The sequence below is a fragment of the Paramacrobiotus metropolitanus genome, unplaced genomic scaffold, assembly GCF_019649055.1.
Source record: "Paramacrobiotus metropolitanus isolate TYO unplaced genomic scaffold, Prichtersi_v1.0 Parri_scaffold0000024, whole genome shotgun sequence".
NCBI lineage: Eukaryota > Metazoa > Tardigrada > Eutardigrada > Parachela > Macrobiotidae > Paramacrobiotus > Paramacrobiotus metropolitanus.
In genome coordinates, this window is record NW_026570244.1 from 1,286,791 (window position 1) to 1,301,563 (window position 14,773).

A 14,773-nucleotide genomic window follows, 5' to 3' on the forward strand; every position below is an offset into this window, starting at 1 on the left:
TTCCTAAACGTTTCCCATAAGGGACACAACGCTGAATTTCACTTCAACGCAGCTTGACGTTATCCGTTAACCGTTCAGAACACATTCCACCGTAGCCTCGTGCGGTTGCCATGCAGACAGGGGGTCTTAATCTGACACGCATTGCTTTACAAGTGATCTGTTCTCTCTCCTTGTTACCAGTCTGCTTCCTTCTGCGGTCGTTATTCTTTAGTGCACCTGGCCGTTATAGCTGCAATCTGAAATCATCATAATATGTATCGTGAAGGATTTCAGGCTTTTACCCAAATTTTTTGGTTTCTCGAACCAGCTTCCATTTTTTGTTGCTCTAGACCTGTTTCTGCGCAGGTTGTTAGCCATTTTAAAGTAGCACCCTTTTAAGTTTGTTTGTTTCCATTCAAAGAGCTCATAAAATGCTCGGTTTTCAAACTCATGTTTGCTAAACAGCAGATTTGTTTACTCGCTAAGGAGAAAGACAACAAAGTTCCCCTCCCGCCCAAGCGAGCAGGACGCGCGATTTTGGTGCTCATGGTAAGCAGGAAGGACGTGCGATTTTTATTTTTACGAGAACGTGCATAGTCATGTGGCACCGTGGCCCGGGTAAATGGTGACTGTGATAGTTATCAAATAGTTAAGAAATACCTGTAACAGGAAATCTAAATACATGGAAGATTTTTTTAGACAGTGACTCCATCCAGATACAACGAGGGAATGCGATATGTGTAATGGGTACAAGTTCCGATCAGGATAGCATTGACTAAGTGTTTCTGTTATAAATTTTCCTAGTACTAACGGGTAAGTTTGTACTGGTTCCGTGATACTTATTAAAGGTTTGCTACCACATGAGAGAGCCGTTGCTCACAATAATATCTATATGATTATCGATTTATACAGTACGAGACGAGTACACGATGTACCGTAAATTCGCAACGCCAAATTTATGTGCTATGCAGCCAGTGGCAGCCGCGCAAATTTTCGTTTTCGCGCACTCCCAAACTCTTTTTGGCTTTGCTTTGACATTATGCAGCCAAGTAGCTAGAGGCTAGAGGCGGACTGGATCCTCTCGGTTTGGTGGGGGGGGGGCAGAACTAGAAGTACTTTTGGCAGTAGTTTTGGGGTTGGGGTGCCGGGTTGGCCAGGCCCATACGATAGTGTCATCATTTTTTCTAAAGTTTTAAAATGAATTATAAACTGTTCGAATTTGCTTTAATAACTTTTTTAAACATAGTTCGATGTAAGAACGATCTTCTTTATTTAATACCTGCATAATCATATACAAGCCCAGCACGGATGAATATTGGCCGATGACAATTAAAAACTAAGTAGTTCCAGGATATGTTGCTTTGCGGTCGCTTACAGACTGTCATAAATATTATTAAACCCGTACGTATGCTTAGTAATATTATGATACACTTTACTTAAGTTAATCGAAACACGGACTGTCTACTTGTACATACAGTACATAACTTGCAATGATCACTAACGTGATGACTAACGTGTTAAGTTAAATGTATTTTTACTTTGTATTGTACTCGCACTTATGTATTGCCAAGTAGCAGCTCAGGTATTTCTGCTGTTTTCGGTCAAGTTGTGTTAGAACAGTGTGCATTTCTTATCGCGTCCATGGTAACAAGCTTACGATTGACCACTGGACCTAGACAAATGATTTTGGCAAAAGTCAACGATCTTGCAGGATCCACCGCTACACTTATACGTGGTTACGGATGTAGATAACCAGTTTACGTAGGACTACATCCGTAACTAATTCGGCGGCGTGAGGTTTGCTAATCGGTTTCGTATTTCGGCGATGCATTTTCGTTTCTGTCCGTGCCGAGGCCGGTAGTGTGCTTTACGTCACTGAGATTAAGTACTTAAAATTGTTCACAACAATTTGCCATAACTACTGTACTAAAGATTACTGTGTTTGGAGCGAGGTCCGAAGCCGAGACGTGCAGGCCCATGGCAACAATTTGTTTTTTGAGGCTCCGGTTTCCCCCTTGAGGCGCACCAGGTTGGCAATAGTGCAAGATTACTCGCGTGGTTGCGACGATTCAGGCGCACCGCGTCAAAATCGGCCTTTCCGTTCGGTGAATCATAGGAACATTAGCCTATGCCGTCACGGTTGTTACGGATGTAGTTAATAACTACCCTAGGCAGTACGATTACATACAAAATTGATTTGAAAAATGTCGGCATGCAAAATTACATTCATATACGTGTAACTGTACACGCAAAACATATTTCGGAAGCATATTGACATGCAAAATTTGAAACTTTTGGAAAAAACATGTCCACGTGTTAAGCTGATTAACATTTTAATTCAGCACGTACTTAACGGTAGTAGCTCATTAGTCATTACATGGCACCAAATTTGTATACGTCCACAAGAGTCTCCATTTCGCGCATTACCAAACGTATTTTCGCATTGCTTTATGACTTTCTTTAGACAAATGATTTGTTCACATAGTCCGTAATCCGTTTGGGCGCGCGACCCGGTCCGCAGTCCCTTTTCTAGATAGAATGACCTCATTAGTTGTTGCATAAAATTACAGAATTTGTTGTCAAATAAATTACAGAAAAAGCAGTATCTGTATATGAAAAGCGAACTGATATGCACTTTTATAAGTTTTCACTTGGTTGACTAACAAACGTTTTACAAAGCATGGTTGAAGCAAGTTAGCACATACTCACCACATAATAATTCAACTTGCTGTAGATCAGCATGGAAAGCCCGGCAAGCCTGCCTCCATTTCGACGCCTCTTGCGTGGAGCTAACAGTTTCAGCCATCAGAATACGGTTGCAGTGCGCAGCCTGGACGGGATTTGGTTGTTAGGTTATTTACAGGTAAATTCTGTTCTGTTACTTCTGTATACCAAGAAAGAAATCGCCACTTTAAAAATTATAAAAAAGTGCGTTCGAGCATGGCTGTGCGTGTTCGGCTTTTACGTTTTGTCCTTGTGGCGTTGTGGCTTATGAGACAGATTTCAGCCCTGTGTTGTTCAAAGGCCATCAAACGCCCAAAGATATTCGTAACAAAACAAGCTGGAATCCAGCTTCGCCCTGCTAAAGCATAAAGCGGCTTTTTGGTTACACTAACAAGCTACATATTTCCTCCGCGATATTCTTGGGAACACAAGAAATATACCATTGGACAGAGAAAAATCACTCTGTAGTACGATTTTTTCTTCGCGGCTGTCGTTGTAGTTATCGTTTAAAAATATTGTATATGATGTTGGTATTGCAAAAGGCTCCATGACATGTAGGGGCGCAAATCACAGGTGCCGCCCATGGACTCGTCGCAGATACCGATCTTCGCTCAAATTTGAGCGGTACCCTGCCTGCGCTGCGATTGCGGGAAAAAAATTATGCCGTGATATGATGTTCAATGCTCGGAAGATGCTGCTGAAAATGCACCAGCTCACACTGAATCCGGATATGTTCTCCCAAACTGATAAGCGCGCAATGCAGTATATCAGCGCGCGATCCGCCAAGAACACTAGATTGTTATTATTATCGAACAACAGTAGCCAAACTCCATTTGGGGAACTTTTAAAGCTGTTAGAAAATCTTTTTGGTATTTTGAAAATTTTGAAAAACTCTAGGTGGGTACCCATTTAGAGTTCTTGGATGAGCGTTGGAGAAGATCGGTATCTCAGTTGGGCGATGGGCAACGTCTTTGATTTGCGCGTCTACACGCACGTCACGAAACCTTTTGCCATACCAAGTCTCTATCGTTTTATTTAGCGCGTACCACCGCTGGCTTTTTGTTTTGTAAAGTGGCCATTGCCGAATAAAGATTTTATACCAACTTAACCAAACGATAACTAACAATTAACTACTAACAATTAACTATAACAATAGCCCCGAAGAAAAAAATTATACTAGATGAAGCAGATATCTAGTATGATTTTCTGTATACAACGGTGTATTTTTTTGTGTTCACAGTTCACACGAATATGGCGGATGAAATATTTACCTTGTAAGAAAGCATTTCCATCAAAAAGTAAACTTTGAGCCAAAACCTGATCTCTATTATTGAGAAGAGTTTATTAAGAAACTCTGCACCCTGAATATTTCCGAAGTTCGCTTCCATTTCGTGCTACGAGTTTTGGCTACGCAGAGTTTTCGAGAGGAACGAAATTAAAATAAAATGTAGATCGGCTAAATAATTTGTGCTGTAGCTCATAATATTTGTTATGGCATACTGTCACAGCAAGTTAGCAACCTCTAAATGCTGCAAAAGGCACCTTTGTACAGGAAATTACTATATAGTATATTGCGATTTGCGCTGACCGGCGTTTTTGTATTAATTAGCCGACACTATGGTATGAGTAAATAAAATAATAGACGTAACTGAGTTCAGCGAAGCCGGTATGTAAGAAAGCCGGCGTATATCGTCCCCATCCACGAGATTGATTTCCGACAAAGAAAACTGCCAATACCGCTCGCTTGAAATTACAACTGATTTTCTGTCTTCCTGTCCCGACAACAAGAGGTGGCCATCGAATACGTCTTTGTGTGCACCCAGTCTCCCGGGAGTATTTAATTTATGGTCATGTCTACGCGCGAGAATACTCCCGCTCTCTGAGTTTTGGCTACGCAGGAGAGTATCTCGCGCTATGAGTACTGACTATGCGCGAGAGTTTTTCGGGCACAATAAAGTTACGAACAAAAATTTTAAGCGACAAAAACCGCGCGCGAATATGTCGCGGAATATTTTCGACCACTAGTTTTGGCAAAAACTGGAATTTGTACGGTTCTTTCAATTCATTTTGTAGAACACACGTCCACATATGTCAAATGTATTGTTTCTTGAGATGGTGAAGTTAAAAAAACAGAACCGAAAGTTATTGTACGCGTTTAGAAAGTTACAGAACCGCGTTTAGTATGTGAGCAATATTCACAGCGCAACTGATCACAATTCACAAGTAACGTACTGGGCGTCGGTCAGGGAAATACTCGCAATACCTCGTAACTCCTCCCGCTCTTGGAACTGGCGACTACCCAGCTTCCTCGTTCCGCTCCGGGGTTTACGTCGTATGTTTCCTGCAAGTTCAAGGTGCACTGTCCCCTGATGACTCGAGCGGCAAAGTCAATGACCTTTGACTCGATCGCCGATCCGATTTCTGGGATTGGGAATTTGTGTAGTATCATCGTCTTTGCCACTTTAATGTAGTCCTGATATTTTGCAAGGTTGGCTTGGTGATTGATGACGGACATGACAATCTCGATGCACTCTGTTAGATGGAAGCGTTTGGCAATCGATCGTCCTGACCCGCGCAGCGCTGTTTGCGCAGTAAGAAAAAATCTTTCTATTGATTTGTGGTGTTGTTCTTTTCCGTTTCGAACAGCCGTCTTCTTTCTGGACATGGTGGGCGATCTTCTCCGTGGCCCCGTGGTTATGGTCTTCCAAAGCCGGCAGGTGAATGTCCTCCATGGTGCCATCCACAAGCTTTAAGCGGACCACTGCTTGGCAGTTACTTCTTAGAGTGGTCGAAATGCTTTTCTTTATGGGAAATATTGGGAATTAAATTCCGCCGGTGTGGGCGGTATGCGCCAGCTTTCTTGCAGGCCAGCTTCACTGAGCTGTAGAGAAACGTTTCATGACTCGCGAAGCGAATGAATCTTTGACGTTTTGGCATCGCCGCCAGGATTTATAAAGACCTGATGTGTTCGCTGGCTCCATTGCTCCACCGCTCTCAAAACCTTCGCCTACGATTCATATCTATTTCCCCCTTTAAGTTCTGACGCCATAACGGCTGAGAGTGTAAAAACTCGAACTATAAGAATGTAAAACGCCGGTACGGTCAGATTTTGTATTTCTTTCACTAAAAGGTGGCCTTCCCGTAATTATTAGTTGCCGTGTCGTAATAAATACACAGATTCAAACTTTTTGTTAGTATTTTTTTGCGCGGGAAAAACTCTCGCGCGTAGTCAATACTCATAGCGCGGAGGCTCTCGCGCGAAGCCATTTCGTAATTTAAATGCCTAATATTTAAAGGGGGGATCCATAAATTACGTGCGCAGCGAACCGGGGGAGGAGAGGGGTAAAAAATGTGGCACCTCCATAGGCTGAGCAGGGAGTGCGAACCCGGGTATCAGGGTAGAGGTCAAATTTTCGAAGAACCTGCGTACGTAATTTATGGATCTGCTTAATTAAAATCTAATTAATTAATTAATTAAGTTTTATCGAGCGGCAGACGAGCACGAACCATTACAGCCACTGCGTTGTATGCCGTCGAACAGCCACAACATTCCACAAGCGATGATGGCGCATGATATTATGGAAATTGTGAGCGTTCTATGGTGTATTATTATGACCGGTCACCGCTGTTATCAAGGAAATTATAAGATCCGAGTATTAACGCATTCTGCGTTTGTTTTGAACAACTGGTTTGTATAAGCACACTTTTGCGTATGCGTATGACCTGCTGGGGAAGCAGGTTCGGACTTCAGAGCGCAAATTGCGCCGGGACGAAGATTTACGGCAGTAGGTTTTAGATATAATCGCACCTCCTCCACAGGTAAGAAACTCACGAAGAAAACCTTCTGTGACCAATAAAAATAATAATTATTTAGTAGCGGGCCTAGCGGCAGATGATGCACTGGCGGAGGGGAATGCCTGGTTGGGAATACGTACATACCGGTTTCCTTAAGGCTGCGCATTGACTGACTAGCTGCAAATTAAAAATTGACTGATGCGATAATTATAAAGAACTATTAACAACCCTAGAACTGAAAAAAATCTCGAAATATATTGATTATTGCCATAAACAGCAGCGCGAAAATATTATCGCGTGTAGCCAAAACTCATAGTGTGGGAGTATTCTTGCGCCGGTATACGGAGTACATGACAAATAAGATTAAGTACTAGCATAAAGTGCCAGAATTTTTGCATTCTGTGCTGGTACTGGAAATGCATGAATTGTGCTACTTTAAGTCTTCTAATGTACGTAATTATGACGTCCTACTTTCGGTACAAGAATGGAATCTGATATGAAAAGCGGTAAACTGGGGAAAAGGGCAAAAACTGAAACGACACCTTAAAAATACAAATACATATGTAGCTTCGCTCCTTTTAGCGAAATCTCCGCGCTTTACAAGGCTTGTATTACAAGCCTGAAGCCTATATAGAGTCCAGCTCTGGGTACGCCATGTGTTCGTTTTTTTCACTCCGGGATGGGAGTGGGTGTTTCACCCCTAAATAGGGTCGGAGACTAAGCGCGTAGCCGTGTTAATTTGTTGCAGGATCTCACATCGGACGAGAACTATGCGTTCATTGAATTCGATTCCACGAAAAAGAGTGCATGCTGGATTCAATCCTGCTTCATATACCCTTTGCCGCTAATTTTCGACAACAAGCCACGGACCGTGTGGAAGAATACGCCAGTATGGGTGGCGCTACGCGACGAGATGGACGGACCGTTTCGCTTTCGCCCGGCCACTTTGCTGGAGTGTGTCAAAAGTGAGTTCTATAAGGCAGCTTGACAATGTGATTTGAAGGGTGGGCAATATTAAACTGGACAATAGCAATATTAGCGTCCAGGGGTGCGGCGGGTGCCACGGGTAGTACCATAATTAGGTACGTGGTACAGTATCTATAGATCCGTAACATGTTATACACTATGCATCGAAGAAAATGACCGGCGAACGGCTGGGCTCATTTCGCCCCGGTAAAGCACGCTAGAATCTTTGGAACCCCGTGAATGTAGTTACGCAGTTGCTGATTTGGTGCATGCCCGGTCGAGGAGAATCGTCACACGGCATATGTATGTATGTATATCGACCTTGGATTACTGTAGCCGAAGGAACTTCAGACAGCATTTTGGCTATGCTCACATAGAGTACTAGTCATTACCGTCCATTATCTTATGCTATGCCCATTGCCCACTAGCTTTTCTACCGTGAATTCAGCCATCACCAGAGACGGCTGTTGCCAGTTGCCACTGTTACAATTGCCGTTGCCTGGGATTTATAAATATACATAGTCAACTCGGCATTATTGATTACTGATTATTGTATTCGTTCAGGTTCGCCGCGCTTTAGTATTACATTATGGCTGGGTGCAAGGGTGACCTTTTGGTGTCCGCACGGGTGTTGGCTGAATGCACGGGGTTTCAGTACGGGCGTTGACTGTGTGCACGGCTAATTTATTTATTTTAAATCTTCTGTTTCCCGGATTTTTGAATGATAAACCGCTTCGAAATTTTTTAAATTACAGTCGATTTTTTATGCCCAGACACGTGCACCATTGGATCCCTCCTGCGGCTGTCAAAAGTCTGACAGTGCTAGAGTGCTATCGTACGATCGACATATGCAACTATGCAAGAATAAAAATCACTAAAACTCTCGCTTCGCTGTTCCTTAATTTCGGGATTGGTTCGAGAGATTCGTGTCTATAGCGACTATAGGCTTGTAGCCAGCGTACGGGAAGGCCGGGTAGACAGGCCAAGACCGGCTTTCTATCCCGTTCATCGAATGTTGGTTTTGATAGTGTGTCGCTTTTGTTACGTGAGCCTGGAGATTTCTGACGCAGCAGACCGCACCTCTTCTAGCTTAATTGAAGTGGTGGACCGCTGTCAGATAGTGGAACAGCTGCCATCTGATGAAATGCCCATCCAAGATAAAAGCAACCTGTTGACGTACAGGAAGTACATTATCCCTATTTCAAAAACGGACCGGGTTCTGCAGGAAGCCGCCGATGTATATCGCATCATCGCATTGTTTCGCCGCAGCTATCAGTACGACCGTTGGAATCCCGCAACGTCGCTGTCGGACGGTTGTCGCTTTCACCTGGCCGTTGGACCGGAGTCGTGTACTTTCCTTGTCATAACGCATAGTATGGACACCATCACGGAGCACGAAAGAACTAAATTTGCTTTGCATGCACTCTTGGATAAACACTTCAAGGCACGGCATCGTGGACTACTTGTAGGATGCCCGAACTGCCCCGACAACGGAGGGATTTGTGAAATGTTAATGAGGCAGCTGCAACGTTTTGCGGTAAAGCGGGTAATCAAAAACTTATAGTACTAGCAAACGCAATTGGCACTTATAATATAGCATTATCTTGTAATATTATTACATAATGTTATATTAAAATCACTTAATTAATAATAATGTAAGTGGAAAGTGGAGACACTTTGGCAGCGCTCATCGCTCTGGTAGCAGCTGCAAACATTACCCAAAGTCGAAACGTGATACGTATTACTATTATTACACAGTGTACAAAATTTGTATGAGAAATCTCGCTCAGAATCGGCTCAGTCTGTACGAGCCGAGCCGTCTGGCTCAATCGGACTACACGATCATTATGTTGTAGAATCTGAGGTTATTATTCCGGAAACCAGTATCTGCAGTGTTTCGCATAACATTTTGATGGAAATATTGGCTAATCTGGACCTTCAAGCTCGAATGCGGATCAAACGGTTAGTTACGTAGTTAGTTGTTGGTGCCCACCGTGCCCTACAGTTTGCTTACATTACCCCTAAGATCACCACCCAAGCTTCCAGTAAATGGGCAACGGCCATTAAAATCGGCTTTCCTTAAAATTAAGGTTGAGTCTGCCCAGCCAGAGCACGAGGGGCGGGCCAGCACAACACTACTTAAAATATTGGATCATCTGCTCACAGCATTAAATTTTGTGCTCGTACCACCCACTGTGTTCTGGGCACGATTCCTTATCATGAAAGCATTGAAGAAGTGTTTTGTTGTAAATTTAATCCTTTCTGTTGCGCAGTGCTGTTTCGCTTACACACGTTATGAGTTATTTTCAAGTTAACAACTGCAGCACATATTTCAGTTATATTTTATTCAGTTCTGTACCAGTGACAGCCACTGACAAGAGGTGGCAGAAATATAATTAAGGATGTGTCCGCCGTTGGAGTTCTGCATTTTGGCTGTAATTCTCTACTCTGATAGCGAAGAGGGCACCGCCAAAATGCGTATCTGTAGAACTATATGTAGGCCGCCGGATGTCAGCTCTTCTTTTCTGGCTAACGATCACTTTGGCTGTTTTCACTTCGGCGCCATTCACATCAGCGGCAGTTCATTTCGGCCCTCATTATACGGGCCCGTGGTATTTGACTACAAGAAACGACTTCCCCTCCGCGTTTCTTGTGGTCTATGATCGTTGGTCAGAACGTGAGAAAGGCCGTGTTTTTCAGGGGCTGGGGCGCATTTCGTGGGGAAACGATTGGTTTATTATTTTAATTTTAATCACTCTCGCTGATTTCACATATTTTTACCGTGGTCTTCGAATTTTTTAAGAGGTAAATTGTGAGCCTTGTGGGTAGTATGGTTCCACTAAGAATCTTTGAACGCTTTCGGACAACAAAGAAAGGTCAGCCGTTTTAAGAAATAATTTTCTCTTGGGATAACGACTATCGGCTTTTGGTTTTGGAGGATATTTACTAATACCTGTTGGCAAAATATGAAATTCGACTATTAGATCGAATCAGGCAACCTGGCATGTCTGATTGCCACTGGACAGTAATGAAAGCCACTGGGATATTATTTTGTTAATTCGTTCTTGACTAGTAGCCAGCTGGCCAGTGTTTATTTTTTCTCACTGCTCCGACTCATCCACTACCCCCTTGGAGCTTATCGACGGTTATATCCAAAAGCTGACCTGAGAATAACTTCAGAAACCTACAAAGCCTAACCAGGGCAAACACAGGCCCTCCAAATTAAAAAAAATCTCATTTTTTGCAGAAAGGTTTACTGGTAGCAAACTTAGGTATGACATTTACACAATTATTTTCAGCTTCTGTGATCAAGGTAGGACACATGTTTTACTACTTTTCTGCTCTAAGGCTTTCTTAAATTATCTTAGGCTTTGTAATGTATTAGCCTTCTTATGTTATTAGGTTTCTCATGTTATCTTAACTTTCTTAGGGTTTGTTTGTTAGTCGGAGTTTGTGGTCAGATCCGGTCAAAGTCTGAGACGATCAGACTGAATACTCAACATGATACTTTTAGTGGTCACAGTCAGACGTTGCTTCTGGCTGTAAGTATCTAGCTAGACGTAAATATTCATTTGTTATGTTTCATTTATTTGTTTGCGATCTTCGAGGTTAAAGCCCGTGTAATTTATTTAGCGTGTGCTGGTTGTGGCACGCGATATCCAGCGCTCCTGGGACACTCGACGAGCATGTCATAATCAGCTTCAAAGGTTGTGTCTCCACGAATTGTCTACTCGACAATTGTTACAATGTGGCACTGTTGCTGCATCGTGCAGTCAATTCAGAAACCAAGAGTCTCACCATAACTGATCTCAACTTCAAAGAGCACACTTTCTTTATTCCGGTCTGGCTGGGCCTTACACATCTCCAGCTGCCCCTAGTGGTCCTAAAACATGGCCGCTTTGACTTTGGTGGTTGGGTATACGATGAAACGAGTTCGTTGCTGAAACACGGCATCATGCGGCTCATTGAACCCTTCAAAGACCTCTGTCGAACCCTGATCCTGCACAACTACACATTATCCCGTCTCTTTTGCCATCCTATCTCGAATGTGCTTCACGAGGTAGAAGACCTAGTCCCGCTCCCCGCGGCGGAGAAGCAGCTGGTAATCCCACTCAACGTCCTGATGAGAGACGGGCAGGGAAGTTTATTTACTCTTAATACCACGGAGGTCACGCTGCGCCGGGTCATGCTGCCCTGCGTGGACGGTTGGGAGGCCGCAATGAGCCACTTCATGCGCGCCATCGATGCCGCGTTCCCGGCCGCCGGCGCCGATGTTTACAAGAAGGTGCAGGCGATTCACGCTCGCTGGCTGGACACCCTCAGTTACCCTGATGAATGGCAGCGCATACGCCACTTGTTGTCTGTGTAAGTTCTGCCGTGGTGCGATACCGTTAGTAGTTACACTGGCTGCGGCGCTCGCGTCGTGACATTGACCTAATCGTTTGTGAAGTAATACAGCGCCACAAAAAATTGAGGAATTCATGCTGTGTACTGCAGATTCAGTGGATTTCAATCGGATGGGACACCACTCCACTGGGACAATGTTGACCTCAGGCAGCTGGAGATCGGTCAGCTGAGCACGATGGCCTTGTTGGCCATCAGCGAGGCTTTTGTACAGTGATGTGAATCTGTACAGAGTACTTCATTTTCTGGTTTCTTCGGCTTGTATCAAGTTTAGCAGTACATGGCCGGTTTGGCGGGATTGTATTAATATGTAACATCCTTGGTCCGGAATTCCCATACCATTTTTCCACAATTATGATGGTCTGAGTGTTTTGTGTGCAATGCTATGAGTGTTTTGTGTACAGTCCCATCTCATGTTAATTGGGACAAATTCTTTATTTGAGTGATTTTTATTGAGCGAAGCTCGCCATGGTACATAATGCGATTAAAGCTTATATGATGGTCTGAGAAATTATTATTGCCTCAGAAATAATTCAACGTGTCGACGATGGAGCCTCGAATGAAATGCACGCCTTGATACCGTTTCGTACAACTCAACTTTCATTTCATGCCAAGCAGCTGTCTCGTTTTGGACACTTTTGTTGGCGTCAGCCGTTAGCAAGTGACTGTCTCTACTCCACGCCGCCGGGTGGACGTCCGCCTGGGGGACCTCCGCCTGAACAGCTCCCGGGATAGTACCGCCACTCTGAGCGTGGTGATGCGGGCCCTGGAGTTGGTCTTGGCGCCGGCATGTGCGTTAGCGTACAGCTCATGCTGGGCAGCTGGAGTTTTGGCGCGCGCTGCCGGCGGAGGACGCACGGCGCTATTGGGCGGTGACGAAGACGAGTTGGATGTGTTTGATGGCGGTGTGGGTTTGATGTTTTCAGCGTTCTACTTAACAAGCAAACTGATAGTAAGGAGTTGCACAATCGACTCACTGATGCAATGAAACTGCTGCCAGTGAAAAACTTGAACACAATTATAAAAACAAATAACAACAATTCAAAAACAAATTAAATAAAATTTAATGGCTGTAATGCCGATGGTTGCATTGCAGCAGACTGCCTGCCTGGCACCTGGTGCTGCAGTACGAGCTGGAGCAAGCGGATGTGGAGTGGCCGGTGCCGGCGATGCATCACAGCCCGGTGACGATGGCCGCTCTGGACAGCATATTCGGGCCAGCCACGGGAAAAAAAAGATGGATAATGTGTATCTGTAATTCGCATTTATTGCATTTTCTGTTAACTCGGCAATGATTTGCCCTAAATGTCAACACTTATTGCTGTCAGTAGACGCAGTACTCTTTACTGCAATATATGTGGGTCATGGCTCAGGAATAAGTTGTGTAAAGAAGCAGCGCGTACATCCGCAGCTTATCTTATGCAGCATAACGCTCTATGTAATGACAAGAAGACACGGCAAAGTAGAGAGGCACACGTTGGGCCGCAGAAATCATTTGCCAGTTGAGGCTGCACAGGTCAAGGGAAAGGATCCATAGTCGAGCAGTGAGCAGCCGGATCACAAGCGCAAGTCACGGGCTAACCAGAGATTATACTGGTATCGCCGAGCGTCATCATTTAGGAGGCCAGTCCCAGCAGGATGCCGCCGATGAATCCGCCGCTGAGGTAGGGACTAGGGACTGGTCCGCGCCAGCACCTTCATCTGCGCCCAACAAACATGTTGCGTCGGTGCATTCCGCACATTCAACAGCTCAAATAAGTACCTTCTCCAGCCAGGGCCGGCCGCCGCGGCGCGCCGCCTGCTGCGCGTCCAGCTGCGCCAGACCGCGGCCGGCGCTCCGTGGTAGTCGCGCCGGAACTTGCTCCAGTCCACCGTCAGGTAGCCCAGATGCTCCGCGAACTAAACACAAAGTCACTTTGTGACATTCAACCAAAGACAAATACAGTATGCCTAATCACTGTTGTTATGGCACATCGTTGCCCGTTGGTGCAACAGTTTCTGCACTGCATTATTACATCAGCATCAAATGGCAGTGACTTACGAGGACGACGATGAGACTGCTGCCCATGTTATAAATCACCGGTCGGCCGAATTTGTTAAAGAGGTAGCCGGACAGCCTGCATAGAACAGGTCAGATTTAAAGTAAACGTTAACCAGCAGCTACACGGCGTCTGTCGCGTGGCCTACCACCCCGTGGCGCCGCCCGCCGTGATCTGCTGCGCGCCACTAGCCGTGGCCAGGCTGTGCAGCGCGCGGTCCACCAGCGACAGCGGGCCCTCGCCCGCGGGAATCATGCTTATGCCTGCCAACGCCGTGGCTGTCGCTGTCAGCCGCGACTGACTGTCAGCGCTGCTCTGCCTTTCCGCAGGCCGCGACAGCGGGCTCCGGCTCATTTGTACAGAGTCGCTCGTTTCCCCGTTCTGCTGTTGGTGGCTCATTTGCTGGCCGGAATCACTAAAGTCCAATCCACAATTCCACACCACAGCCACTCGTACCAAGCATGAAGCAGGCCAATTCAAATCAGCAAGTCTGCACAGAGGACTTGGCTAACAGCAGTCAATACTTGACACACGAAACGAAGATCACATCGTGTAAAACACCATGGATTAACATGTTTCTCAGTTCTTCTTTAACTGCCCACAACACAAACAGGAGAAACCCAACGACTTCACCCGTCAACTTTTGTACAAGAACAAGAGAATGCACAATATTCAGCAAAAACTGAAAATCACTGTACAGTATCAATTTGTTGAAAATAATGGAATAGACTGTACATTCTAAAATGATTATTAATCATTTTAGAATGTACATGTCGCCCACCCGATGCGGTACCCATTGTCGAATGAATCGCCCACAAGCCACCCACCTTGGCCCCCGGCCACGTGAACGGCCACGTTAACAGCTG

The 14,773-nt window shown here is 45.0% G+C and overlaps 2 protein-coding genes across 15 annotated transcripts in view; one reads left to right on the forward strand and one right to left on the reverse strand.

Moving 5' to 3' along the window:
* Positions 1-13,270, forward strand: part of LOC129587270 (uncharacterized) — a 43,014-nt gene extending 29,744 nt beyond the window's left edge. Inside the window, exons 1-9 of one of the 14 annotated variants that reach the window (XM_055480928.1) lie at positions 78-528; positions 679-792; positions 2,714-2,842; positions 7,247-7,463; positions 8,493-9,001; positions 9,321-9,426; positions 10,895-11,006; positions 11,098-11,829; positions 11,962-12,370. In XM_055480928.1, the coding sequence (XP_055336903.1) occupies positions 10,966-11,006; positions 11,098-11,829; positions 11,962-12,085 (897 nt within the window). In that variant the 5' untranslated portion in view covers positions 78-528; positions 679-792; positions 2,714-2,842; ... (2 more) ...; positions 9,321-9,426; positions 10,895-10,965 and the 3' untranslated portion in view covers positions 12,086-12,370. Of the gene's footprint in view, positions 1-67; positions 529-678; positions 793-2,713; positions 2,843-7,246; positions 7,464-8,492; positions 9,011-9,320; positions 9,427-9,592; positions 11,830-11,961; positions 12,821-12,964 lie in introns of those variants that run through there. The other 13 variants (XR_008690309.1, XR_008690310.1, XR_008690311.1 and 10 more) reach the window with 13 other exon arrangements.
* LOC129587275 (uncharacterized) lies at positions 12,212-14,633 on the reverse strand. Its single transcript, XM_055480936.1, has 4 exons — positions 14,056-14,633; positions 13,910-13,985; positions 13,631-13,767; positions 12,212-13,569 (listed from the first exon to the last, which is right to left on the reverse strand). Exons 1-4 carry the CDS (start codon positions 14,304-14,306, stop codon positions 13,566-13,568), a joined length of 468 nt encoding a protein of 155 aa, XP_055336911.1. The 5' UTR covers positions 14,307-14,633; the 3' UTR covers positions 12,212-13,565.
* Positions 14,634-14,773: the final 140 nt, after the last annotated feature.

Bases quoted from the DNA above. Each gene is read 5' to 3' on its own strand.
- LOC129587275 (XM_055480936.1), bottom strand. From the start codon at position 14,306: ATGAGCCACCAACAGCAGAACGGGGAAACGAGCGACTCTGTACAAATG. The intron at 13,986-14,055 runs GTAGGCCACGCG...TGTTCTATGCAG, and splicing joins GCGGGCGGCGCCACGGGGTG to GCTGTCCGGCTACCTCTTTA. The intron at 13,768-13,909 runs GTAAGTCACTGC...CTTTGTGTTTAG, and splicing joins GCAGTCTCATCGTCGTCCTC to TTCGCGGAGCATCTGGGCTA.